Source organism: Alexandromys fortis, unplaced genomic scaffold (assembly GCF_014885135.2).
Source record: "Alexandromys fortis isolate MF-2015 unplaced genomic scaffold, M_Fortis_MF-2015_v1.1 scaffold_221, whole genome shotgun sequence".
Lineage (NCBI taxonomy): Eukaryota > Metazoa > Chordata > Mammalia > Rodentia > Cricetidae > Alexandromys > Alexandromys fortis.
Window position 1 is genome coordinate 996,802 of NW_026068096.1, and position 26,027 is coordinate 1,022,828.

Consider the following 26,027-nt stretch of genomic DNA (forward strand, 5'->3'; position numbering starts at 1 on the left):
CTGCAGTCACCAGCTCCTTATGAGGGTACAGGTGGGGAGAGAACAGCGGGGCTGCACACCAACCACTGTCCCCACCCTGCAGGGACAGGCCCTACACATACCATGGAGTTGAGGTTGAGGGGAGACCCCGAGGACTGTGTGAAGAGGCCAGCGACAGTTGGCAGAGCCCGGCGCTTGGGGGACACACCCGTGCTTAGGCTGAGGGTTCCAGCTGATGCACGCTTCCTTCTGCTGCGTTTACGACTGTCCTGCCCATGGCTCTGTACAGAGTCCCCACGGGTTCCAGAAGTCAAGGGGCTATGCCTGGTAGAAGGCGACTGCTTAGAGCTGGAACTGGCTGCAATGCTGAACACAATCCTCCTCTTAGCTTCATTCTCCGGGTCTGAGATGGCAGGGTCAGAAGGCAGCTCCCCCTTGCTGGTGTCCGGCAGCGGACCTTGGGCAGTCACACTCAGGCGGGGACTGGCCGAGAGTTGGTGGGCAGGAGATGCAGGGCCAGAGTTGCGGGGCTGTGGTAGCAGAGGCGGGTGCTGTGGTGGTGTGCTGCGAGATCCCATGGTGGCAAAGAGGCTGCCAGGGCCAGAGGACTCATCAAAAACAGCAGTTTCCATTCCAGATGCCAGAGGCGCTGGGCTGTTGGCCAGGGCTCCACTGATGGCAACCGAACCAGTGTAGAAACCTTTCATGAAGACACCAGTTAATCAAGGGAGGCAAGGAGGCCAAGCCCACTCTAACAACACCTCACCCTGGGAGGAACAAGCTGAGGTCAGTAGCCCCTTCCTAAGGTAGACCAGGGCCATAGCATGGGTAAGTGTGGGCAGGCTAGGCCCAGAGGAAGACTGGGTCCCCATTTCAGTCATCTGCAAACACCAGGGCACACTGGCCACACTGGGTGCTGTCTCTGCTAGGAGCCACCTGAACCTCTAGGAACCAGATGACCTCAGCACAGAACAGCTTTCTGGAACTGTTCCAGACCTTAAGTATCCCTAAAATAAAGTTGCCTGGCCCTGCCCTAGCCCAAAACAAATCAACAGGAGAGAGCTATAGACTAGTCCCCTGGCTTCTGGTCACACAGAATCCTAGACTCAAAACCTCAGAGCTACCTGCTGGGAGTTTGTCCCAATGGGATCGTCTCCCCAGAGAACATGGCACCTAGCAGGAAGAGGTCCCTATGTGGTGGTGGGGGGGGGAGGGGGTGGTCACCTGTGGGTGCCAGTGTGAGGCTCCTGCTCCCTGCTGCACTGCCCCCTGCACCATGGGCGGAAGCACCAATCTGCTTTTCAAGTGTGGATGAGGAGTCTCGGGGCTGTGGTCCAGGGCTGGGAGTGCTCCTCTGCAAGAGAAAGCCTGCCTAGTTAGGGCAACAGGAAACAGTGGGGCAGGAGGGCTGTGGGCAGGGAGGACCCAAGAGGGGATAGAGCTGGGCTAGGCCTGAGAGTCCATGCAGAAAGGTCAAGTCACATTCAGTTAACAAGGGGTGCAAGAGGCACGGGGTAAGGTGGTCAGATGGATGTCAAGGCCAGCTACAACTACATGGTGAGTTCAAGGCCAGCCCGAGTCACACAAGACCCTGCCCTCAAAATAATGCAGAAGGAAGGCAAGGCTGCAGTTTTCCCAGCCTACCCTCCGTGAACATCAGCACTCCTGGGATCCAGCCATCAGGGACAGCAACCCACAGGGCCATGTCAGCCAGTGCTGTTTGAGTGGCTAAAACCCTCTTTGTTGTTTCTTTGTTCTGTTTCTTACAAAACATATCCAGAGCCCAACCACATGGCAACAGGATTAGCTCTGGATGCCCTCTTGCCAGTCCCCGGATGACCACATGCTCAAACTCAACAGCATCCGACAGAGACATAAAGACTGAAGTTGAGCCTGGAGCCCCACCATAGCAAGCGCAACCACAACCATCACAACTACCATGTGGCCCAGCACACTCACCGCCCTCTCAGCGCGGCTGGGCAGCACCACACTGGCCAGTGGGATGCTGACGGGCAGCTTGTTGGGCTGCACTGTGCTGAGTGGAATGCTGACAGGCAGGCTGGTGATAGTCTCCCCGTGGCTGCTGTAGGCACGCTCCTTCACACCCTGTCAACAGATGGCCATGATCAGCTGCAGACTCACTGCAGAAGCCATCCTCAGGATATGGGCTGGTTAAGAATGCTGCCCACTCTCTCTCTGAGACCTGTCACCCTGGACTGCCTGGCCTCCCAAATTCCTCTCCATCTCTCTACATACAATGGAGGCCCCAACCCCCTTGGTCCCACTCTAGATCCCCCAAGCAACTGGCTAAATCCTACTCCTGCATGTAAGCACCCTAATCCCAAGGACACAGAACCACCCGTGGCAGGCTGACACACCTGCTTCTGCAACCACTCCATGAGACCTGTGGATGCTAATCCCCACCTCCTCCCCAGGTCCCCAAACTAAACTTCATACATCCCACAGCTGAGAATGCTCTGTGGAGTGAATGCTGTGGTTGCCTGGCCCACTCAGGTGACTTCTTTCATTCAGCCCTTACCTTTTCACTGCCCTTCTCTGAGGTGAGCGGCGAGGTTGCGGGGGAGGCAGGCAGTGGATCCTGGGGGCTGAGCTTCATGCTGTTGGACAAGCTGGGGCTCTGGTAGGGAAGGGTGCTCTCCTTGGCATGCTCTGCCCTGCAATGAGAGGCCAGTCACCCTTGCTGAGTTCACAGCAAGCAGCCCACGCCCAACAGCCCCAGGGCAGCAGACAGTAGCACAACCCCCAGATACATCTGTGCTTACCGAGGGTGTAGCTCACTGGCAGCTGGTTTGCTAACCCCAGTGTGGTCCTGGCTCAGGTGCCGCCTCAACACAATCTTGGCAGGTGACAACCGGGTGTAGTCTGGCAAAGTTAGGCCAGACAACTTTTCTAGCCGAGGCCTGCCACTGTGGCTGGGGGTGCAGGGTACGACCTCCTGATCCAAGGAGGAGGCCAGGTACTGGGGGGTGTTCTGCTTGGACGAGGGCCGACTAGCTGTGCTGCAGAGCTCGTAGCCAGCGGCATGGCCATTCATGGAGAGCTCGGGGCTCATGCTGCTGAGGTGTGGCAGGGAGATCTTGGCACAGTCCAGCTCAAGACGCAACCGCCCAGCATCGGCCTCCAGCTCGCGGCCCAGGGCACCCTTGCCACGCAGATGCAGGGACAGAGCATCATCTGGTGGCACACAGGACTTCAACTGCAGGAGCTCCTGCTGTCGCTGGCTCTTCTCCAGCTCCACAATGCTGATCTACACGATGGGAGGTGTGTCAGAGCAGCCTGGACTCTACTGTGAGGCCACACCCCTGCTGTCCATCATCACAGATGCCCATCTGAGGGTGGGAAGATGGGGTTTGGTGCATCAACCCAACATCTCACCTGCAGCTCCAGACAGTGTCGCTGCTTCTCTGAGATCTGGCTCCGCAGAGCCTGTTTCTCTTTCCGCAGGTTCTCCAGAGACAGTGTGGACCAGTCCAGCCTCAGCTCTTCACACCGGGCTCTGAGCTGTGGGCACAGACACAGACAAGATGTCAGCAGCTGAAGGCAGGAGAGCCCGTCTCTCTGGGCAGTACACTGAATACTTCCTATAGTTGTGGCACATGGTGTCAATACCCACCCACAAAGCAAGGTGAGAAAGGCATGTGTGACACAGCACAAAGGGTCCCTGGGGTGATCCTTGCAGAGCCCAAGAAGAATGTGGAGGAGCAGATCCAAAGTCCAGCGCTAAGGCACTAAGTCAGCACACCTCGGGGCTCCTGAGTGGGAGATCCTGCCCTCCATCCTGCCTGTGTACAAACCAGCTGCACCGCCCCCTACACACACACACACACACACACACACACACCAGCTGAAGGCTCTGGCTCCGCAGCTCACTGTTGTCCTTCTCCAGCTGCTCTGACTGCTCCCGCAGCTGCTGGTTGTGGGCAGAGATCTCCTTCTGAGCCTGAATCAGGTCATTGTAGGTCAGCGCCTTCACACCCAACTAGAGATGCAGAGGACAAACCAGGGTGAGTCCCAGTGCACAGGGAACAAAGGGAACCATAATAACCGTGCAGCTCTGACCTGGGTACAGCTAGGGCCACCCTCTGCTTCCAAGGTGGCCAGCCACTCTATGTCAATCCTTCCATAAGGGTAAAGGAAGCTGAACTTTGGTCACCCCAGTCACCTCATCCAGTTTCTGCTGGAACAGTCTGTGGATCTCCTCCTTTTGGGCTTGGCAATGACCAAAGAGCTGCTGTGCGGTGTCCAGCAGCTGTGTGTTCTTCTCCTGCAAGGGAGGACAGGAGCAGGTGACCTCAGTGCCCCGACCCGACTACCAATCCGACTACTGACATTAAGGCGGAGCCCGCACACCTTCTCTTGGTCCAGAAGCTGCTGCAGGTTAGCCTTGTACTGTGGGGTCTTCGTGTAAGCCAGGAACTGCAGGTACTGGATCTTGAAGGACTCTGGAGGTACATAGCACAGTGTATGAACCAGGGCTGATGCCAACGCCCTTCCCTGAGAGGAGCTGGAGTGGTGGCCAAAAGAAAGGAACTACCTGACCTGGCCTGCTGAGGGGTCATCCCTGCCTGTGACTTCACCTCTTCTCAAGCCCGAAACCCGAGAGCAGATCCCTCCTTCAAGTAAGAGACTTGCCAGCATTCCTCATGGAGTGAACCTCTACCAGGCTCCCCCATGTCCCTGAGGTGAGTCAGTCTCAGTCATTCACAAACAGGCAACAAAGCCTCTTCCACACCACCCAGCAGGCTTGACTAGAGCCCTACCACTTCCACAGCCCCACAGAACTGCTTCAACATCAAAACCATTACCCACCTAAAAGTTTCTGTAATGCAGGCGGGGTGGGTGCCACCAGCAACGGATTGGGGGAGTGGAGCTGCGTGCTCGGAGGTAGCTGGTAGAACGGGCTATGAGGTGCCCTGTATGCATCTGCAGGAGAAAGGATCCCCATCAGTCACCAACCATCAGCCCTATACTACCACAGGCAACACAATACCTCAGCTTGGCAAATCTGAGTCCTGACACTGCTGTGGCATCCAGATCCCCACTAAGCACCCTCTGCTGTGTAGTCACAGGCTTGGCACACAGCAGAATCCAAATGGTGACTAGTGTACAGGAGCCCTCAGTCACTTAGATGGGGACTCTGCCACGCAGGAGAGAAAGAGGCTCACCCTGGGGTGAGGCTGAGGGCGGGGCTGGAGGAGAGGAGTGCAGGAGGTCCAGTGCGCTTTGGCTCTTCTTGGACTTGCGCTCAGCGTTTGCAGCGCTCATTTTCTTGGGCCGTCCACGCTTCCGGCCAGCCATTTTCCTCCCTTTCTTGTTCAGTTTCTTCTTCCGGGCTTTGGAGGGAGATGGCTTTTTGACAGTGGCCACACCTGACTTATCTTCCTCAGCACCAGAGTCCTAGAGGAAATAGGCAGGCAGTGAAGGGCCAGCAGGAGTACCCGCAGGGCGGCACCACTGGGCACCCTGTCTACCAGGCATGTGCAGGGAAGGGCATCTCACCGCAGGGGCCTCCGTGGCAGCTGCCTTGCTCTCTGGGACCTTGGTGGGGGTAGTTGCATTACTCTTGTTCTCTCGCTGCTGCCGGCGCCGAGCTGCTTCCTGCTCCTCCTAGAGGGAAGCAGTGGAAAAGTGTCCTGAACATGCTGGTGGCTCCATCTCCATTCCAGCATCAAAGAAATGGCCACACACACACACACACACACACACACACACACACACAGAGACTCTGGGGGAGGTGCAATGCCTGTCATGCGATTGCAGCCCAAGACTGTCCCTGCACTGACAGCTGCAGAACCACATGGCAATGAGAACACATGGGAAATGCCAGCCATCATGGAGACTGTCCCATTGGGCAGGACAGATACAGCCCCTAAATGGCTAGGCAAAGTCAAGCCACTTGCTAAGGGCCTATGCACAACATAACCAGTGCTGACGTGAACCCTGTACCTGAGCTAACCTCCATGAGGTGCAAACTTGCATGCACCAGTGGAATTGGAGGTTGAGTGGGGGGTAGAATTAAGCCCCTCACTGAGTATACACACTGTTCACCATCTCAAGTATGCTGGGCAGGATGTACTCCTTGGGGGTGTGCAGCAGCCTGCCTACACTCCTGTAACCCTGACAGCCCACCACTTCACCAAGTACCAGCAGATAGACTGCTGTGCTCTGCTATTAGTGCCCACACAGAGTGAAGAGACATCTGTTCATGCCTTCCCAGGGAAAGTCACGTGGAAGCTCTGCTCTTTGTGTCCCTGGACAGACAGGGCAAATGTGCAGCAGATGTGGCTAGAGAAGGACTGCCATGGAGCAGACTACCCAGTCTTCCAGGGTGCTGGAGACAGGCACCATCAACTGTTGTGCACAACTCTGGCATGGGGATGCACAGCACGGTGTAACAAAGAACCTGCTGGTAACTGGCATGACCTAAGAAAGATGGATGCTAAACCCACTACAGAGCTGAGGGCCTTCGGAAAGCCTGGGAGGCAAAAATAACACTTGTTTGGACCTAGGGACCTTGGTCACACATACCAACAGCACATACAAAGCCAGCAATCATGACCCTCACAGTTGGGAGAAAAACAAACTTACCCTGAGTTTTGGATTTTTCAGACTAGAAAAATAATTTTCAAGCTAAAGAGAAGAGGAAAAAGCTTTGTTAGAAGCGAGCCCGGAGCACGGACACAGGCGGCACGTAGAGGTGGCGTGTCCCACAAGCTGCCGGGCCCACCAGCACACACTGCAGGTGACACAGCAGGAGTAATATACAACCCAGGATAGCTACCCTCGAGTCGCAAGTGACTGCTAAGGAACCAGGGACAGGACCTCCCGAGGGGAACACTGGCTGCTACACTGCAGAGGGAACTCACAGCGTAGTTCAGGAGTCTTGAGGACCCCTTGACCTACAGCAGCAAGGGCAGAGCACAGCTGCTGCTGGCTCAGGAGGGCACAGAACAAAAAGCAGAATTGCCAACATGCTGCCTCAAGGAACCCAGAGGGTACCAGGACAGATGGAGAACAGAGCCTGGGACCATACACAGAAGGTTCTGGCAAGGAGAAGATACCCTGTGGGGGCTATGAGGAAGAGGCCAGCACACACCCAGGGAAGGCTGGGGACGAGGACAGAAGGAATGACAGAGACCACAGGTCTCTGAATATGATAACTACTATGGCCCCTATTCATCAGGTGGACTAAGGGCTGAGACCCAGAGCTGCCAGAAAACTCTGTAGGGTGACAAGCAGGCACACAGAGGCAGCGTGCTGTACTGTAGCATGTGGGCACTCACTATGGTGCGGTCAATAGTGTGCAGGTAGTAGGAGACGGGCTTCCCAGTCCATGACACGGAGCCCTTCAGAGGTGACAGCTCCACCACACGCATAATGGTGCCGATGTCTGTGGAAGAGCAGCAAGTCAGGACTGTGACAGGAGGCCTGCGCCCCACACCAGTGTCAACAGCATCCCCAAAGGGAGGAATAATCTGGGGCCTGTCAGGCAAGGTGGCGAGCACACATGAATGAGATCAGATTTCAAGAGCAGCCAGCATCAAAGCAAGCACGCAGACCCGGAACTGGACCAGCCAAGCGCCTTGCCACAGGAGGGCTGGCCACCCCATCCCAAGGCCCCTCCTGGAAGAATATGTCTACAAGGGGATGTGCGTAACATACTGTGGGCAGAGGCCAGGGAGCAGCTAGTTGAGCACCCTCCCTGCAGGGCAGAGTATCATCTGACTGGGCGAGGGGAGCCAGGTACCCTATGCACCATGGAGCCCAGAGCTTACCACTCAAGTTCCTGCTGTTGATCCTGAAGTTCAGAGGGGCAAAGGGCTTTGAGGAGACGATTCTGCCGCCTACAACACAGAAGCCCATCACTGCCATGTGCGCAAAAACCCACACAGCCACACACAAGCTGGAGACCACAAACCCAGGCATGAGCAATTGCCCAGGACAGGAAACAGGTGAACAATGCCTGTGCCCAGGAGATGGTAGGCATTCTTCACAAGATCCCTGGTGCTCATCCCTGACCCTGCAGCCATAGAGAACAGTGACTCTACACAGTGGTGACAACTGGGTGTCTGCTAAAAGGGTCATGGTGGAACCCAGTACCACAATAAGGCACAAGAAAGAGATTGCTATAAGCCATGTGTTACCAGGAGGGGGAGCTGAAACAAAGGCACTGAGGAGACCCACAGGCAGTGTAGCACAGTGATTACCCTGGCATTCCAGCAGCTGAGAGGGGGGGGACTGTCATGAGTCTGAAGACAAACTGAGCTAAGCGGCAAGATCCCAGTTTTTAAAAAGACACAACAGAGAAAGACCCAGAGAACAGGACTGAGAAGCTGACTGGCTGCTGAACCCTTGAGGCTAGAGAGGTGAAGGCAGAGGCCGGGGCAGGAATCAAGAATCAGAACTGAGGCCGGGCGATGGTGGCGCACGCCTTTAATCCCAGCACTCGGGAGGCAGAGGCAGGTGGATCTCTGTGAGTTTGAGACCAGCCTGGTCTACAGAGCTAGTTCCAGACAGGCTCCAAAGCCACAGAGAAACCCTGTCTTGAAAAACCAAAAAAAAAAAAAAAATCAGAGCTGCGCCACAAGAGGCAAAAGAGCCATGCCAAACCACACAAAGACAGCCACACAGGAAGAACAAACTTGAAACATGGAAGTCTAGGTGTGGAGGCACATACCTTTAATCCTAGTATGAGGCAGAGATAGGCAGATTCCTGAGAGTAGTCTAGCCTGGTCTACATAAAGAGTTCCACAACAGTCAGAGCTACATAGAAACCTTGCCTCAAAACAAAACCCAGCCTAATTCTTGTGAATGGTGCAGATTCCTTCCATATTGAAGAGAAGTATTGGGGTGGAGAGGGGGGAATGAGAACATCATGAAGCCCAGGCCAGCCTAGGAGCTCTAAGCCTCCTGCCTTGGCCTGATTACTAGAACAGCCCTGAATCCCACACCCATTGATAGCTAAACAAAGAGACTCAAAAGACCACACTAGCACAGTGATACATGTCTGTCATCCCAGCACTGGAAAAGCTGAGGCAACACTGTTCTGGGACAGCCTCGGTTACACAATGAGACTCCTTTCTCAACACAAACACACATATCTTTGAATGTGTACGCAGCTGCTTATATTAGTAAACCAGTCTCTAGCCCCCTCCATGTACTGCTTTCTGAGTACTGTACACCAGCAAAAGGGCCTGGCCAGACCACAGCAGGGTCAGCTCCATGTCTCCAGTGTGCAGGAAAGCAGCAAACACCAATGGCTCAGACTGAAAGGCCATGGGCCAGTCTGGCCAGCACCTATGAGCTGCCCTAAGCAGTGATAGGAATGACCTGCAACCACCGAGCACAAGTAGGTCGAAGGGGAAAGCCTAGTCAAGAGAGGGCCACAGGAACAATTTGATTACCATGAACACCCACAAGTGGGTGTTTGTGCTGGATACTTTTGGTCTATTTGACACAAACTAGGACCTTCTAGGAAGAGAGAATCTCAATTGAGAAAAATGCCTCCAGCAGATTGACCTGCAGGCAGTCCGTGGGGCACTCACAGTCTTGACTGACTCAGGTGTGGGAGGACCACCACGTGCTCCTGAGGAGTGCAAGAAAAGTAACACAAGAAAAGTATCTGAGCCAGAGCGGAGCCAGTCAGCAGCCTTCCCACAAGGCCTCTACTGCAGCTCCTGCCCTGATGTCCATAGATTGCTTTGGTCATGGTGTCTGTCACAGCACAGAGAGCACACTAAACAACAATGCAGCAGCAGTCCTCAGGGTGGTCTCTAAGGGCAGGACAGGGAAGGGGCAGAGCACTGCCACTGAAGGCTGTGGCTGGCTGTCATTAGAGCCTTGCCCACCTAACAACTACCTGAGCACACTAGCTCTGAGGGACAAGTTGACCTAGGACTGGATGACTCAGTCAAGATCTGGCCCCAAGCAGGCTAATGTGGTGTATATCGCGATAAACTTAAAGGCCAGCTTCGGCTATATGACTGAGTTTAAGACTAGAATGGATCTAGGCCAGACCCTGTCTAGAATGGGACCATTTTAAAACACAAATGAAGGGATGAAGGAAAGAATATGAGGCAGGGGTGAAGCTCAGTGGGGGAGTGTCTGCTGAGTGCACAAGGCTCATCCCCAGCACCTCAAGTAATTAACTCTAAAAGCATGGGGGAGGCTGAGGACAGGCCCTGCACAAACACATGTGCAGACACATCATGAGCTCACAGGTGAAGAGCCCTGGTGTTGGTGCTTGCAGCAGGAGACTGCTTCTGAGCTGGGTTAGCCCTTCAACCCATCTGCTGGCTGTCTGGGGGTACGCTTGGCACCAAGGCCTTCAGTCACCGGGCCTCAATTCTGCTGTGCAGTCCAGGAGCTGGGGAGGGTAACAGGAAGCAGGTGGGGCCTGAGGCTTCCATGCACTACCCACCATGAATAGGGAGGATCGCTGAGGACCTCTCAAGGCAAACTGATGTAACTGCATGTTCCCCACCCCCACATTGTGGGAATAGCAGGCCCGTGGGCAGGAGGGCTGCATTACCTTCCTTCATGTTTGCGAATCGCTCCTTCAGCTGGTGATCCACCTCAGGACCAAAGGCAAAGTTATTCACAAATATAACACTGCAAAACAATGTTTCAGTTCAGTAAAACTGAGGCTGTGCACATCAAGTCCCAGCCTGGACACAGCCTGCTGCTGGTCCCTGCCAGGTGCTGCGCCCCCTCCCCCGCCCACCCATCTGAGGTGAGCAGAGTAAGCAGGAAAGCAGGGGCAGGAGACAAGCACAAACCGCCTGGGCTGAGTCCAGCACCAGGCGCCAGTTCTTCTGAAATAAAATGGGCTTCCTGGAAGCACTCCCTGGCAACAGAATGCAGGGAGAGTCTGCTCCCAGGGCACAAGCAAACGCAAGCACTTGATGAGCAAGCACCACCCCCAGCAGAAAACACAGAGGTGAGGCCCCAAAACACCATGATCCCCTGATGGACCCCATGACGAGGACGGCAGTTTGCTCAAGGGGACCAGCACAGGGGCTGCCCGCACCCCATGTAAGACCAAAGGCAGGCCAGCACGGAGGAGGGACTGGCACTCTTGAAGCAGCAGCCCTGCAATACCCTCCACAGCGGCTACCCACATCTGAGGGACAAGAGTCAGAGGCCACAGCACAGCCAGCAGCACAGCCCACAGCCGGCCGTACCTCGTGTTGGCGATCCGTTCCCTCCACTCCTCTGAGAGGAAGTCACCTCGTTCCAGCTAAGAAAAAAAGGAACACGTTTACTCATGGGCTTGCTTGGTTCAAACCCAGTCCCCGCAGCTGCTGTGAGAGACATGGAATGAGCTGGATCTTGGGGTGGGAAGGTGACTGTGGACAGCCAGTAGACAGCTCTCCAGAGGGCAGGGCCTAAACCCCAGCAGGAAGCAGCACCCATTCGGGACAGACAAGAGGATAGGATGGTGTGGGTCCAGGTGAGGAGCCACAGTGCCATGTGTTTGGCCAGCCAACCCTCTCTGCACCCAGACTGTGCCCCCCCCCCCCAAAAAAAGCAGCACCACACAGAACTTCTGCAGACCTTACAGACATGAGATGTATTTATGTGGCCAGGAAGCCACTGGATCAACCGTCCTGTGACTAGTCATCAACCATGAGGACTGTGTCCGCAGATAAGGTCACCTCTGTGCACCTTGCATTAGTATATGTTTGCTGCACACTAATCTCAAAACTGCAGCCTGCCATGACCGTGTCAGCACTGATGTCGTTCCACCTCCTTCAGGCCAGAATGTGTTAAAGGGAAACAGCTTTTTTTTCCTCCCCCTTTTTTCTTTTTGGTTTTTCAATACAGTAGCCCTGACTGTCCTGGAACTCATTCTGTAGACCAGGCTGGCCTCAAACTCAGAGATCCACCTGCCTCTGCCTCAGAGTGCTTTTATTCTGACTACCTGGAACCAGACTCCCAAGCAATCTGGGTTTACAATTCTGCAGACCACCTGCAGTGCCAGGCATAAGGGCCAGGAAAAGAACAGCCCACACTACATGGAGGTCATGGAGGTGGGGGTGGGATTGTTTAGTTGTTTACAAAAAAAAAAGACAGGGACATTCCTGAAAAGATGGACAGATATACACATAGTCTGTCCATTGTCAAGGACGCCACACTGGGCTGGAAAGTTCCTTGGCAATGAACAGGAGCAAAGATCTGATGCACTACTTGCCGCGCGGTGTGAACAACACAATAGGCAAATCTCCTAAGCAGAAGTGGTGGATCTATGCGTATCAGAGGCTAAGGGATGTCGACCATGGGTAACACCAAAGGCCCACACTGTGAGTCCCCATGAGCTGTGGCTGACAGGATGACAGAGCACCCGCCAAGCTGCAGGCCCAGGGCTACCTCCCCACCCTGCCAGGACAAGACTGTCCCCAGACAGGAGCAGCTGTACAGCCTCCGTCCTCCAGTGAGGCAGAACGGACCTGGGCTGGAGTGGCAAGAGCCCTGCATGCCCCTAGAGGCTAAACAGTCCCTGAGCCTACCCCAGGCCAGGACCCGCCTCTCCTCTAATCTACTCCTCAGCAACCTCTGACTCTGTTCTGCTGTACACCGGCCAGCCCTGAAGATGGGGGCTTCAGTCATTCCCCAAATGCAGGGGAGCATTTGGGCCTAGGAGACCTGGGCTCTGGGCTCCCACTCTCCCCTAAGTTAAGCACTGCGGCAGAGACCATGCCTCCATCTGCCCTGCTGTGGAGTCTGAGCTAAGCAGAGAAGCCATGTCCCTTTAAGCCCTGGGTACTGGGTCTCTGCATCTCTGGATGAGAACGACCTGCAGCGTGTTCTAAGACTCCTAGGAAGAACTCTGCTCCAGGACAGGCTCCAAAACCAGAGAAACCCTGTCTCGAAAAACCAAAAAAAAAAAAAAAAAAGAACTCTGCAAGCCCGGATGGCCTCCCTAGCTCTGCTGCCTTTGCCGTGGCTGACCGCTGGGTCCTGCAACGTGGCTGCACAGACAGGTGCAGGCTGGCTCCACTCCAGGAACCTGAGGGTGCTGAGGACAGACCTCTCACCCTGCAGCTGTGTCATGTATGGACCCAGCATTCCTCTCCCTGCAGGCCCTAGTACTACTGTCCTAGCCAAGCAGGCCATGAAGTTTGGGGAGTCAACTAGCTGCACCATGTGTGAGGCCAGTCCTAACCATCTGGCCCAGGATGGAAGCACAGGCCTGAAGCAAGGTGTCTGCTGCTGTGTAGGAAATCTCCATACACTCCACCCTGCAGGGAGGCCCCTTCAGACAAGAAGTCCCTGAAAATGAGCGGATGTGCTGGGCCCTCCCTCCCCAGGCATTCAGGAGCAGTAAGGACGGCTGAGAGACACTGTCACACCAACTAAGACACCTGGGAGAGGCTTAGATCTACTGACACACCTGGAAAGGACGCTCTCCAGCCTGTCATGCTGCCTTAGGCCATGCAGTGCATTCCAGATTCCCAGCTTTGTAAGCTGTCACCCATGCTGGGGTGGGTCTTGGTGGTGCAGCTGTCTGTGAGTCATTTCTGCTTCTGTTAAGTGTCCCCTCACCAACACTTTCTGTAAGTAACCCCTGGAAAACTCGAGAGTTCTCCAAACTGGGCTCTGTTGGTTCCCTATCTGGGAAACATTTGTTCATATCTCCTAAGGAACAGTGTCACAGCTACAGATAACAACATGGAAAAGGAGGGGAACAGCACACAGCAGGTTAGCAACCATGAAGCAAGTGGGGAAGACTGACACAGGCCCCACACAAGTCTGGGGAGGGCCAAAAAAGGTCACCATGGGTGAGACCCAGGAGGCCATGGTACACAGACTCAGCCATTGTGAGAACCCATCAGCTCAATCTGGAGAGTAAAAGAGCAGAGGCACAGTCTCAGACGCATGCCTCACGGGTATGCCTCAGCAGGACTGGCTGCCCACGGGACACCTCAGCAAGCTCTAGCCAGCATTCCAGGAGTATAGGCTACTCTACTCTCTTCCAGGGTCAGGGGTCAAAGCCCAGAGACCCCTCTAAGAAGATGAACTGCATAAAAAGCTATACAGTCACGGCTGCCCAGGTAATGGGAAGGCAGGCACACTCTGAATACAAGAGGTTACCAAGACTGGGAATGTTAGGAAACACCGCCAGCAGAGATGACCATGGTTCAGGGTCTGCTCCAAATTGGCTAAGGGACCATAGAGGATGAGGGAGGGGACTACCAGACTCAATTCAGCCACTGGAGGGAGCATGTCAGAAGACCTGGCTGGGGGCAGCATCCAAGAAGCCACTGCATGGCGGGTGGCAGCATCCCTGGCACAAGGCAGTTCTGGGCCAGAAGAGTCCTCTGGGCTATTTTTAGGGTCCCCTGGATTTTCTCCTGCATGCTCCTGAATAGCAGAAGGCAGGGCTCAGGGCTTGCAAAAATCAAAGCTGCAGTACTGCACAGGCCAGGCAAGTGCCTAATGGCCAGGAAAGGTGCCTATGCAGCCTCCTGGAGAAGGTTGGTGGTCATTCAAGGTGCTGTGGGAAGCCAGAGTGAACACAATCAAAGGCAAAAAAGTTGCTTGCTCTGCCAGGTTGCTTCTGATGGTCATCAAGGCCTCAGGAACACCCCTTGGCCTTAGCCCTGCTCCCAGCCACAAGCCAAGGGCCACCAGCATGAGCACTGAGGCCCATGAGGGCCCAACAGTGAAACAGCCAATATGACAAACAGCTACCAGTCACAACACTGGCTTCACCCACAAAGGCCAGGTCATCCAACAATGACAAGCAGCAGCAGCAGCAGAAGCAGCAGAAAGAAGAGGGAGAAGAAGAAGAGAAAGAAGAGGAGAAAGAAGTAGAAAAAGAAGGAGGAGGAGGAGGAGGAAGCGGGAGAAGAAGAGGAGGAGGAGGAGGAGGAAAAGAAGGAAGAAGAGGAAGAGGAGGAGAAGGGTCTTCTTGAAAGCTATGTCCTCGACCGAGAACTCTACGTGGGTGTGGAACCCACAGGCCCCACCGAAAGTGTGAAGACTCATCACAGTTGATGACGAGGAGAGCACAATGTCTCAGGAATCCGGACCATGTCCTGGGTCCCAGACACAGTATCAAGTGGGCCTCTCCTAACATATTCCCAAGACCCTCACGCATGGGAGACTTCCACCAAGAAAACACAAGTGAGCTGGGATTATTGAAGGAAGGGTGACAAACAGAGCAAGACAGAGTTATCGCCGTGCGGTCCGCTGCACACAGGACACAGGCACCACAGATCAAGAATCCAAGGGTCCCAACCCCTGATGCCACAGGCTACACAAAGGTGCAACTCATTAGGGGTGCACTTGCCCGGTCTGAAGGTCTCAGCTCCTTAGAGTTGAACATATGCTGACACAGCCCAGTTACCACATGTCTAGGGATGATGCCCGGGCCAGGGAAGCAGGAAGGGCCAGGCTCAGTTGGGGCTCTGCAGTTAGCTCCAGAGACTGTGCCCATTGCCATAGAGGGCCATATGGTCACTGCTCAAGACTGACTGGGGTCAAGAGAGGAGGGGAAAGGGGGCTGAGCTAGGATGGAGGCCGCGGGCATGGAGCGATGGCACTCACTGTGTATTCTGCATGCTTTTTTCCATACCATTTCATCCACTTCCTGAACTCTCGGTCCATGGTCTGAGGAAAAGAAAGCACACAACGTTATAAACTCAGGAAGGCTGAGGCGGTGGAGGGTCCACAAGCTCTGCAGGATCATACTAGACAAGATACTGATGCCTATCTACAGCGACCCTGCTGTGGAGCACCGTGCTCGGGGCACCCAAAGGAGGGGCTATGGGATAGTCACAAGGTTCCCAATCCTCCAGCAGAGCCCCAAGATCAAGAGCCTGAACCCCACTCTGGGAGGAAAAGATGGGGTGTCCACAGGAAATATGCACCCTCTCAACTCATAGGAGCTCAGCAACATTCTCTCTCCAGGAAGGGGTGGCCATGTCCTGCCAGGAGAGCAGAATGTCCTTATCATGAAGCTCTGCAGAGCCTACCAGGGCCACAGGCACCCTGCTCGAAGGTGCTAGGTGTCACAAACACAGAAACGCTTGGCCTGAAGGAGCTCTACCCAGACACAAGAGCCTGAAGCACTGTGCACACGTGACTGCTCACCTCCGCGTACTTGGCTGGGATGTCCGCTTTCTCCACTCCGTAGTGATGTTTGCAGTTGGTGGCCGCAGCAACCTGAAGGACAACCTGCCCCACACCTTCAGCCAGAGAGACACAGGTCAGAGTCTGTGTGGCCCCCACAGAGACCAGTGGGCTCAGCCACATGACAATGTCCCTTGGCATCAGAGAAGAGACCATTCACAAGCACAGACCTCCCAGCAGAAGATGTGTGCACCACTCTACAACCCATAATGCCATCTGTGAACCTGCAACCTGCCTGCTCTTGTGTGGGGATGGCTGCACAAAGCTTAGCAGTCCCCAGGAAGTCACTTCTTCACGTAAGTCACCCCCTGGGCCAGATAGGACCCTGAACCTAACAGGTCTGCTTGAGGATGAGAAACAAAGTAAGAAATCCAGAGGCTATAACCGCCAGCGACTGGCACTTGCTGGCCCTACGCAGAGAAGTCAGGCCTGCCAACACTGCCTCATGGCATCAAGGGTCAAGCCTCTGAAGATGACCCTACACGTGGCAGGCCAGTTTCACATTTGAGATGGCACATACATGCCACCTGATTTTCTATGCTGGGAAGTGTTTTCCAGTAACAAGCAGCTCAGAACCATAGAGTAGAGAAGCCAGGAGACACACCACACAGTGCCTCAGGAGACATAAAGCCTGGACAGGAGCATAGCCTCCACAGTTTAGTAGGGTGAGCCCCAAAAGTACAGTGCCTCGGGAGGGGCTCTGAAAGGTAAGGGACCCAGGAGGCTCAACCTCCAGGGTTGGACCAGCAGCTTGTAATTACAGGTGTATCTGGGCCTTTTCAAGCCTTTACCTCACACCCGTGAGGTATGGGAAATAAGTCCTATGCTGGACAGTTTTATGTCAACTTGACACAAGCTAGAGTCATCTGAGAGGAAAAAGACAATGTTTCCATAAAATCATATTGGAGGCAAACTTAGGGCATTGAGAATTCTCTCTCTCTCTCTCCCTCTCTCTTGATTTTCAAGACAGCATTTCTCTGTGTAATAGTCCTGGCCTGTCCTCTATAGATCAGGCTGGATCAGGCTGGCCTTGAACTCACAGAGATCCATCCACCTGCCCTCCCCACCTGCCCCCGTCTCCCTGGGATTAAAGGCATACACACCACACCTGGCACAATTCATTAATTAGTGACTGATGGGCAAGGGCCCAGGTCAGGGAGCGCCCAGCCCATTGTAGGTGGGGCTATACCTAGGCTGCTGATTCTGGGTTCTATAAAAAAGCAGAATGAGCAAGCCAAGTGGAGCAAGCCAATAAGTAGCATCCTCCATGGTGTCTGCCATCAGTTTCTGCCTCCAGGTTCCCGCCCTGTGTGAGTTCCTGTCATGACTTCCTTCAGTGATGAACAGTGATGTGGAAGGATAAGACAAACAAACCCTTTCCTCCCCAGGTTGCTTTAGGTCATGGTCCTTCACCGCAGCAATTGAAACCCTAGTGGATACCATCAGAAACACAGCCAGCCATGTAGGCAGTCCAGCAGCCCCACGAGTGAGGCTGCAGACTGTGACCAGAGGCCTCAGAAATACTGCTCTGGTTGAGAATCCCACAAGCCAAGACCCATGGGGTCATAAGAAGGTTCAGGGGCTGTAAGGAGCCAGCAGGATTTCGGGTGGAGGCCCTGAGCAGGAGCACTAGTGGTACCAGAAGCCTCGGCTAAGCCAGTGTCGGCCCTAAAAGGTCCTAAGAAATCCCTTGAGCATTCACGTGCAACCGAGGGTGCACTGAGAGCCAAGGACAGTTCAAAGACTGCTACAAGACACTCACCACTGCCCAGGTCTACAAACAGGTCATCCTCGGTCATCTTGATCTCGTCGATCATCTGGGCAACCAGGTCGAAGGAGGTCTCCCCATACACCTCAGGGGAAAAGGGCTCATAGTTGTTGAGCTTCTCAGGGTCAGTCACAGAGTGGTTGTACACCTGCTGCAGGATGTGCCGCAGGAGCCCATTGGAAGGTCGAGTATTTAGCTTCATGGGCTGCGTGGTGCCCTTCCACTGGGGACAAGAGTAGACATGACCAATTACACTTCACAGAAGACAGCAGCACCTGTCTGACACCTACAACTTGGGAGGTTGAAGCAAGGCCAGCCTGGACTACATAGTAAAATCATGTATCAAAAAGGTCACCAGGTGGTGTGGTAGCAGACGCCATTAATCCCAGCAGAGGCTAACAGAGCTAGTTCCAAGACAGCCAGGGCTGTTACACAGAGAAACCCTGTCTCAAAACAAACACATAAGGGGCTGGAGTGTGGCTCAGTGGTAAAGAACCTACTGAGGCAGTTCCAAAGTCCACAACAGAAAACAACACAGCAGCGTGAGTGCGCCTATGAGTGCACAGAGCCAGTTCTGGCCTCCAGGCTTCTGTCCGACCCCTCCAGGCCAACTCAGGCACTCCATCTATGTTACTCACATAAGGTTAACTCCAACTGGACCTGGTAAGCGTCCTGGCCTAAGCCCAGTCCTGGAGTCCCAGGAGCCCTTCCTGACTCCAGGCTCCCTGGCAGGTATACCTCCTCCCAGGACATACCTCAGACTCTCTAGCGTTGGGGCAGGGTCTTGAACTTACGTTCACAAGAAAGCAGCGAACAGCTGCAGACTCCTACTGCGGTCTCAGGCTGGCCTTGGAATACACACTGGCACATCCTGGCACTCATCTACTGATCTTAGCCACCAGATCAAATTCCCTCAGGGGAGAAGGGCTCAACCCCTTGGTCTCATAGCCATGGACACTCTACCAGCCATAGCACTGGCACAGGATGTGACGAGACTGGATAGTCCATCTGAAGGGCCAGGCCCCACGCCTCTTGCTGCCCCACAGGAGCCCTAATGCAGCTGATACAACTGGTGTTCCACCGGTACAGAGATGAGGGCAGAACCAATGCCCAGTGGGCCATCCCTGCAGAGCTGCATGAGTGTCTTAGCTCAAGGAACCATGAAGCTACCCTGTCCCAGCCCAGCCTCTCCACACAGCCCATCTTCCAGAGTGTTCCCTGATACCACAGATCCCCATAAAGGCCCAACACCTGCTAAAAGCCCCACTGCCCCTGTGCCTTCTAGAAAGACCACTCCCTGGGTGCTCAGTGGTCAAGCTCTGCTGCCTGCCCACCAGCTAAGGTGGGCAGGTGGAGCATAGCTTTATGTGACAATTGTGAGGACACCTCCTCCCAGCAGGTGGAGCAGACTAGAAAATATTAGAGCAGAGACCACAGGCTCAAAGACAGCAGCAGAGCAGAGGGAGGTAGGCTCCCAGTTCCAAAGGGTGCTGACTGCACCTCTGCTGCAGCAAGCAGAGATGGGCAGAGATGCAATGACCCCAAGAAGCTACTTGAGAAGACGGCTAGGGTAGCTGGGGCTTAATATACTGCCACACAACTCCCCTGTCTCATCATGCCAACTGCCCTCCCCACCACTCTTTGACAGCAACCAGAAGGTCCTAATGCTTGACTGCCCTGGGAGGTCCAGGAGTCAGCATCATGCAAACGCACAGAGGGAACTGAACAGCCTCACAAATGTGGAGCCACCTACCAGCTGGTGGATGCTGTCGATGGCTCGGTTGTACTTGTCACACAGCCTCTGCATGCTTTCAAAACTGAGAAAGAAAGAGAGGAAGCATCAGTGGGCTGCAATGTGCCCAGCTTTCACAGACTTGTAGGGCTGGGCAAAGCCTCTAGGGAGGCATGGGATTCCAGAAGCACCAACATGGCAGGCCAGCAAGAGGCTGCATGCTGAGACAGTCTCCAGCCACAGGACCAAGTGCAAAGGCAGTCTGGACAGGTCTATATCCATGTGTCAGCTCCATGGTCAGACCATGTCACTAGATGAGGAACTCAAGGAAAGTCACTATCAAGACTGGACTAGGGTTGAGAGGCGGCTCAGTGATCAGAGCTCTCACAAAAGGATGCAGGTTGTGCTCCCAGCACCCACATGGTGACTCACAACCATTTCTATCTCCAGCTCCAGGGGACATGACTCCCTCTTCTGACCCCTGTGGGCACTGCTCACACACAGGACACAAACATACAAGCAGGCAGCCGGGCGGTGGTGGCGCACACCTTTAATCCCAGCAAGCTACAGAGAAACCCTGTCTCGAAAAACAAAACAAAACAAAAAAAAAAAGAGAGAGAGAGAATATAATATCTTGCAAAATCAAAAACAAAAAACATACAAGCAGGCAAACAGTCACACTCAAAATAAAAATAAATGAAAATCGGTTTTTTTCTTCTTCTTCTTCCTTTTTTTTTTTTTTTTTTTTTTTGGTTTTTCAAGACAGCCCTGGCTGTCCTGGAACTGGCTCTACAGACCAGGTTTGCCTCACAGATATCCACCTGTCTCTGCTTCCCTAGTTCTGGGATTGAAGGCATGGGCCACCACACACAGCCAAATGAAATCTTTTAAAAAAGAAACAAGCAGAGTGCCAAGGTATGTGTGGGCAGAGGAGCCTGTCAGTCTCCGTCACATGCAGGAATCTCTATCTTTTGAGACAGGCCTGGGGAAGGATGGCTCAATTAGGAACTGCCTCTGGGAAGACTTCTGCACACTGAGCACTAGGCGAGAAAATACCGAACTCCATTTTGAAGGCAGGAGCCATTATGCTTCACTTTTAAAAATAAGTTTCTATTTACTGTGAGAGTTGAGTTGCTCTGCTTCCTGGAACCTGACCTTCCCCAACCTATGATCTTCATTTGTTTAATTAGAATACCCTTACCCTCCCTGACCCTCCCCACCCCCCTTAATCACATGATGACCATGGGAATTTTTTTAAAGGTCTCTTTGTATTTCCTTCTTGCCCCATTTTATCTCCCTTCTATAAATCTATGAGTGATTTTATTCCTTAAAGAGGGTCTAAGAGGTGGATTAGGGGCTGCCTTCTTTAACTTGACTTCGGAGGCAGTTGCTAGCCAGCTTTTGCGTGCACTGCAATAAAAATCAAGCTTGCTTCAAAACTGACCCAAAGTGGTCTTATTCTCGCTATTGAGATTAACACAGGCAGCAGAAGCATAGTTCTGGGGACAAGAGACCACTCCATCCCTATATGCCCAGGGGTAGGGCCTCTGGGGCACTAATACACACAGGAAGCTTCCTCCCTACTGAGGCCCTAAACTCCAGCATGCTATAGTGTGAACCAGGATGGGCCAAATCAGTGTCTTACTATCCCAGAAGAGACCCAGGCCAGTAGCAGTCACAGGACAGAAGAAGGGCTCCCAGACTGCAGGTACTACAGAAAAGCCAAAGCACACACAACCACAGTCCTAGCTATTTATGAGTTGAGTCTCATGAGTTCAGCAGTTTAAGGTCAGGCTAGGTGGGACTGAGGGGTCCACATGCAAGGCCCTGGTAGCATTCCTTGCAGGGGGAAAAAAAAAAAAAAAAATTCCTAGAGGTCTAGGAACTTCTAGGGTATGAACTCAAAGGCAGTGAGATGGGGACCACCCCAACTCCACAAGGACAGAAGCCCCTGCCCTGGTCACCCAGCTGTCCACCTGTCCTGATCATACACCAAAAAGGTAGGTTTTTGTGCCCTGTGGGTCCAGAGAGGGGACCTGTGGCACTGGAGGCTCACACACACCCAGATGCTAGGCCCACCCAGAAAACTGGTCCAAGGTCACCAAGGTCACCTTTCTAATAATGAGGTCAGAGGACTTACAGGCAGAGTCCGGGAAAGAAGCAGGCTCTGAGCAGGAGGTGGAGCCTGGGTTGGCCATTCTCAAAGGAAAGTAAACCTCAAACCAGGCAGCATTCCAGGGATGCCATCTCTTCTCCACCCATTCTGTCCAGGAGGAGAGGGTGTGACAGAGACTGGCCTCTCCCCACACCTACTTACAGTCAGGGCTGAGAATACCTGTAAGGTAGACCCTGGCAGGACCAGGACCCGCTCACTGCTCTAAAAGGCCCTTAGCTCCCTCACCAGCCCTGCTGCTTCCCCATGCATCAATTCAAGTTTGTTCAGTGTGGAGTTCCCAGGGATGGCCTCACTCCACCAGCTAGAAGTTTTACACAGATGGTTGGCCAGGGTGTGGGCAGTCGGGAAGTAGAACCAACAGTCCACTCACCCTCTTCCGGCTCACCTTTTGGTGTCATAGTCGATCAGGACATAGTTCTCCATGGCCAGCTTGAGATCTGGGATTTCCTCACAGACCCACCTGAAATGCAACACAGAGCTTCTGTTGGCCTAAGCTCCATTCTCCGGGGGAGGGGACTACTGTGAAATCACACAGATTTTATGAGACCAAGGTCAAACTGTGCTGGCACTTGGAAAAGAAGTAAATTCACGTGTTCCTGGTGGCACATGCCAGCCATCCCAACCATGGTGGGTGGGGCTGACACACAAAGACACCAAATTCTAGCCAGACTGATCTACACAAAGGAACCTTTCTCAGAAAAAAAAAAAAAATGGTGGGCAGGGGTTTCTGGCAAGATGTCTTAAAGGGTAAAAGCGATTGTGCATAAGCCTGGGGGCTTACACAAGACGGAAGAAGGAACTCCACAAAGCTAGCCCCATCATGTGCTGAGGGTTGTGTACACACACACACACACACACACACACACACACACACAGTAATAATAAAGACTTTGGGGGAAGGGCTGGGTCTGGAAGGAAGATAAGGGATTCCACCATTCAAGGCTACAGTTCTGTTCAGGACCAGCCTGGGATACACCAGATAGTAAAATTCATTCACTGGTTTTTGAGACAGGATTTCTCTGTAGCTTTGGAGACTTTCCTGGAACTTGCTCTTTTACTTATTAATTTATTTGAACTTGGCATTTATTTACTTATTTGTTTGTTTATTTAGGTTTTTCAGGACAGGGTTTCTCTGTGTAGTTTTGGAGCCTGTCCTGGAATTCACTCTGTAGACCAGCCTGACCTCGAACTCAAGAGATCCACCTGCCTCTGCCTTCCCAGTCCTGGAATTAAAGGCGTGCGCCACCACCACTCATCTAAAATTTAGTTTTTTAAATCATTTTTCTTTTTCTTTCTTTTTTTTTTTTTTTTTTTTTTTCTGAAACCGGTCTCCCTACACAAGCCTGACTATCCTGGAACTCACTATAAAGATCAAGACTTTACTTCCTGAGTTCTGGGATTAAAGATCTATGTGTCATCATGCCCAGTGGTAAAATAAAATTTTTAAGAATTAAAAAGGGAAAGGGGCTGGAGAGATGGCTCAGCGGTTTAGAACACTGCCTGCTCTTCCAAAAGTCCTGAGTTCAATTCCCAGCAACCACATGGTAATGAGGTCTGGTGCCATCTTCTGGCCTGTAGGCATACGTGCAGACAGAACACTGTACACGTAATAAATAAATAAATCCTTAAAAAAAAAAAAACTGTTAAAAAAAAAAAGATTTAAAAAGTTGAAAGTTGTAGAAGGCTACAATGGCAAGGAGCACCAAGAGGAAAAAGCCCCGTTCACTGTTCAGTGGCATCTTCCATGCTCCCCAGATTCTTCCTCTATTCCACCCTGAAGCACATCCGTCCCAGAGGCTGCAGTAGGATGAGGTGGAGACAGGCCCACAGGGGTCAGAGGACCTCAGGTGCAGCCCTGGCCTTCCACCTTGACAATCTCCTGCATGCCACCGCCTGCACCCAGCTGGCTGGCCCATGAGCTCCCCGACTGCCGCTCTGCTTTTCAGCATCATGGTGGCTCGCCAAGTCCAGCTGGATGGCCTCCAGCAGTCAGAGCACTGTCCAGGGAACTACAGTCATACAGTCTGGTGATGCACTGGACCTGTCTGCTGGCTGCAGGAAGAAAAAGTGCTGGGGTGGCCCCTGAGAGGGTACGCATCTAGGTCTCCCTGTCTCCCACCTTCTCTGACCTGCTGAGGTAGAGGAGACAGGAAAACACCTGCCCAGAGGCCCACCCCCAATCCCAGATTATCTTGTCTCTGGGCCTACCCCATCCTTCTCCAGGTTCTGTTCCACCTGCAGCTCCTACCTCAACCCACAAAATTGATTGTCTCAGCTTTCACTACCAGACTTTCAAATGTTTTAAAATTATTATTAGTGCATGGGGGTGGGGTTGTGTGTGTGCACTAGTGGGTGCACAAGACAGGGCAGCATGTGTGCCACAGAACACCCACATCTCTGGGGCTCAGAGGACATCCACAGATGGTCCTCTCCTTCCATCTCCACAAGGGGTCCCAGGGATGACACTCAGGTCCCCAGGCTAGCAACATAAGTGCTGTACTCACTGAGTCAACTTATCGGCCTCTTCACAATGTTATCTCCACATCTGAGCTCACAATGGGAATCTAACCTGTACAGGGCCTCAGTTTTGTGGGTGTCCTGGGCTTTTCTCCCACTAGTCTATGCCCACTATTTTGGGAGCTTCAGAGGGCAGAAGCTCCTAAAGTAGGACACCAGAGCCAATCCAACAGGCAGCCGCCCTGGCACTATGTCTCTGCAGGTATCAGGACGGAGCCCCCCCCACACACACACTCAGCAACATCAGACCTTAGTGGGCCTCACAAACTCCTGTCTTTCTCCAGTTCCCCCAAAGGTAGGGACTAATGAAGGAGACAGGAGAGCACAGAGACACTTCCCCAGCGCCATCTCACAGGAGGCTGCAGGCAGAGGCTGAACATGAGACCTGACTCATCCCTGCCATGGCAGGGGAACAAACAACTGAGGTTTTCTCTGACAAGCACAGTGTGTGGCAAGGGCTGTGGCAGGCTGCCCTGCAACTTGATGCCCTACACTACTAGCCACTTGAGTGAGGACAGCCTCAGGAAGCAGGTCGCATGGCCCCCATGCCCTTCCCCCCCTTACCCTACCCTATCATGCAGCACTCACCGGATAGTCTCAATAATCTCATGAGCAGCATCGTGGTGCTTGTCCTGAAAAAGAAAAGGCTGCAGAGTGGGCTCCAGGCAACCATACAGCAACACCCCACTCTTGTTCTGCAGTGCACAGCCACAGCACCTGGACCCCACACATTCCCCAGAGCTGGAACCTGACTCAGAGCATTCTCTCTCTGTAAACCCGATAGGCGTCGGCAAGTCCTACAAAGTCCCATTGGGCCAGTGTCCCCATTGACAGAATGGGAAGCAGACATCACAACCACTGCATCATTGTGCTATGCCTGAAATCAAGCCTGGCTCCAGCAAGACCACTCAAGACCAGATCTCAATTTGTCCCCATTAGATGAAGCCCAAGGATGATACCAATGACACTCAAAGACACAGAGGGAAGAACAGCAAAAGGAAACAGGAGAAACAATGCTACCTCCCACCCACCTCGGCTGGCCAGTGGCCCCTATGAGCTTTCCGCACACCCCTCACTCACTGCACACTAGCCTAAGACCTTTGCCAGCTCCAGCTTCATCACGGAAGTGAGCTGCGGGATGATGAAGGCCACAGGTAACAGCGCCTCGTGAGACTGGATACCCAAACATACAAACACCATGTCTAGGTTCCCTCCCAGCTCTGCCAAAGGCCTGGTCATCACCCCCTGCCACAGAGGAGCTATAGACTTCCAGTGCACCCTGTCCAGTACCAGTCACAGGTCACAAGTGACAAAGAACATTTAACATAGGCCCTGAGTGTCCCCACAACCCTAAGTCTCTAGACAGTCTCCCACTGTGGTTGTGTGGAGGTGATCCCACTTAGACAGGGCCTTTGTGGGGGAGAATATTAAGTATGGAAGTATACCCCAAAGGGCTCAGGAAGTTTGTGAAACTTCCATGATCCACAAGCACTGTGAGAGAGACTGAAGCAGACAGCTGGCCAAGTCTTGCAGGGAAGCCCAGAAATCTCTATGCTGGGGTGCTCTTTCCAGTGCTGGGCTGTCTCTGAGTCACCTACACTCAGTAAATAACCCTAGTGAACTCACGGGTCACCAAAGCTTTTACTCTCTGGGATCAGTTCTGTGGTCTGTGGTTGATGCCCTGTCTGGAATGAGGT

At 53.3% G+C, this 26,027-nt stretch overlaps 1 protein-coding gene across 8 annotated transcripts in view; it reads right to left on the reverse strand.

Annotated features, from left to right (window-relative positions):
- Nucleotides 1–26,027, reverse strand: part of Dot1l (DOT1 like histone lysine methyltransferase) — a 41,689-nt gene that overhangs the window by 6,166 nt on the left and 9,496 nt on the right. For 5 of the 8 annotated variants that reach the window (XR_007588884.1, XM_050123266.1, XM_050123265.1 and 2 more), the window contains exons 2-24: nucleotides 24,919–24,962; nucleotides 22,199–22,273; nucleotides 19,659–19,722; nucleotides 17,900–18,128; nucleotides 16,099–16,193; nucleotides 15,553–15,615; nucleotides 11,184–11,239; nucleotides 10,532–10,611; nucleotides 7,776–7,844; nucleotides 7,284–7,390; nucleotides 6,589–6,630; nucleotides 5,500–5,607; nucleotides 5,166–5,397; nucleotides 4,810–4,923; nucleotides 4,351–4,442; nucleotides 4,163–4,264; nucleotides 3,842–3,979; nucleotides 3,376–3,501; nucleotides 2,763–3,247; nucleotides 2,519–2,654; nucleotides 1,939–2,085; nucleotides 1,204–1,333; nucleotides 102–679 (exon numbers count right to left, since the gene is read on the reverse strand). Coding sequence is in view for 7 of the 8 variants with exons in the window: in XM_050123266.1 (XP_049979223.1) it covers nucleotides 102–679; nucleotides 1,204–1,333; nucleotides 1,939–2,085; nucleotides 2,519–2,654; nucleotides 2,763–3,247; nucleotides 3,376–3,501; nucleotides 3,842–3,979; nucleotides 4,163–4,264; nucleotides 4,351–4,442; nucleotides 4,810–4,923; nucleotides 5,166–5,397; nucleotides 5,500–5,607; nucleotides 6,589–6,630; nucleotides 7,284–7,390; nucleotides 7,776–7,844; nucleotides 10,532–10,611; nucleotides 11,184–11,239; nucleotides 15,553–15,615; nucleotides 16,099–16,193; nucleotides 17,900–18,128; nucleotides 19,659–19,722; nucleotides 22,199–22,273; nucleotides 24,919–24,962 (3,312 nt within the window). In the remaining variant the exon portion in view is untranslated. Of the gene's footprint in view, nucleotides 1–101; nucleotides 680–1,203; nucleotides 1,334–1,938; nucleotides 2,086–2,518; nucleotides 2,655–2,762; nucleotides 3,248–3,375; nucleotides 3,502–3,841; nucleotides 3,980–4,162; nucleotides 4,265–4,350; nucleotides 4,443–4,809; nucleotides 4,924–5,165; nucleotides 5,398–5,499; nucleotides 5,608–6,588; nucleotides 6,631–7,283; nucleotides 7,391–7,775; nucleotides 7,845–10,218; nucleotides 10,509–10,531; nucleotides 10,612–11,183; nucleotides 11,240–15,552; nucleotides 15,616–16,098; nucleotides 16,194–17,899; nucleotides 18,129–19,658; nucleotides 19,723–22,183; nucleotides 22,274–24,918; nucleotides 24,963–26,027 lie in introns of those variants that run through there. The other 3 variants (XM_050123267.1, XM_050123271.1, XM_050123272.1) reach the window with 3 other exon arrangements.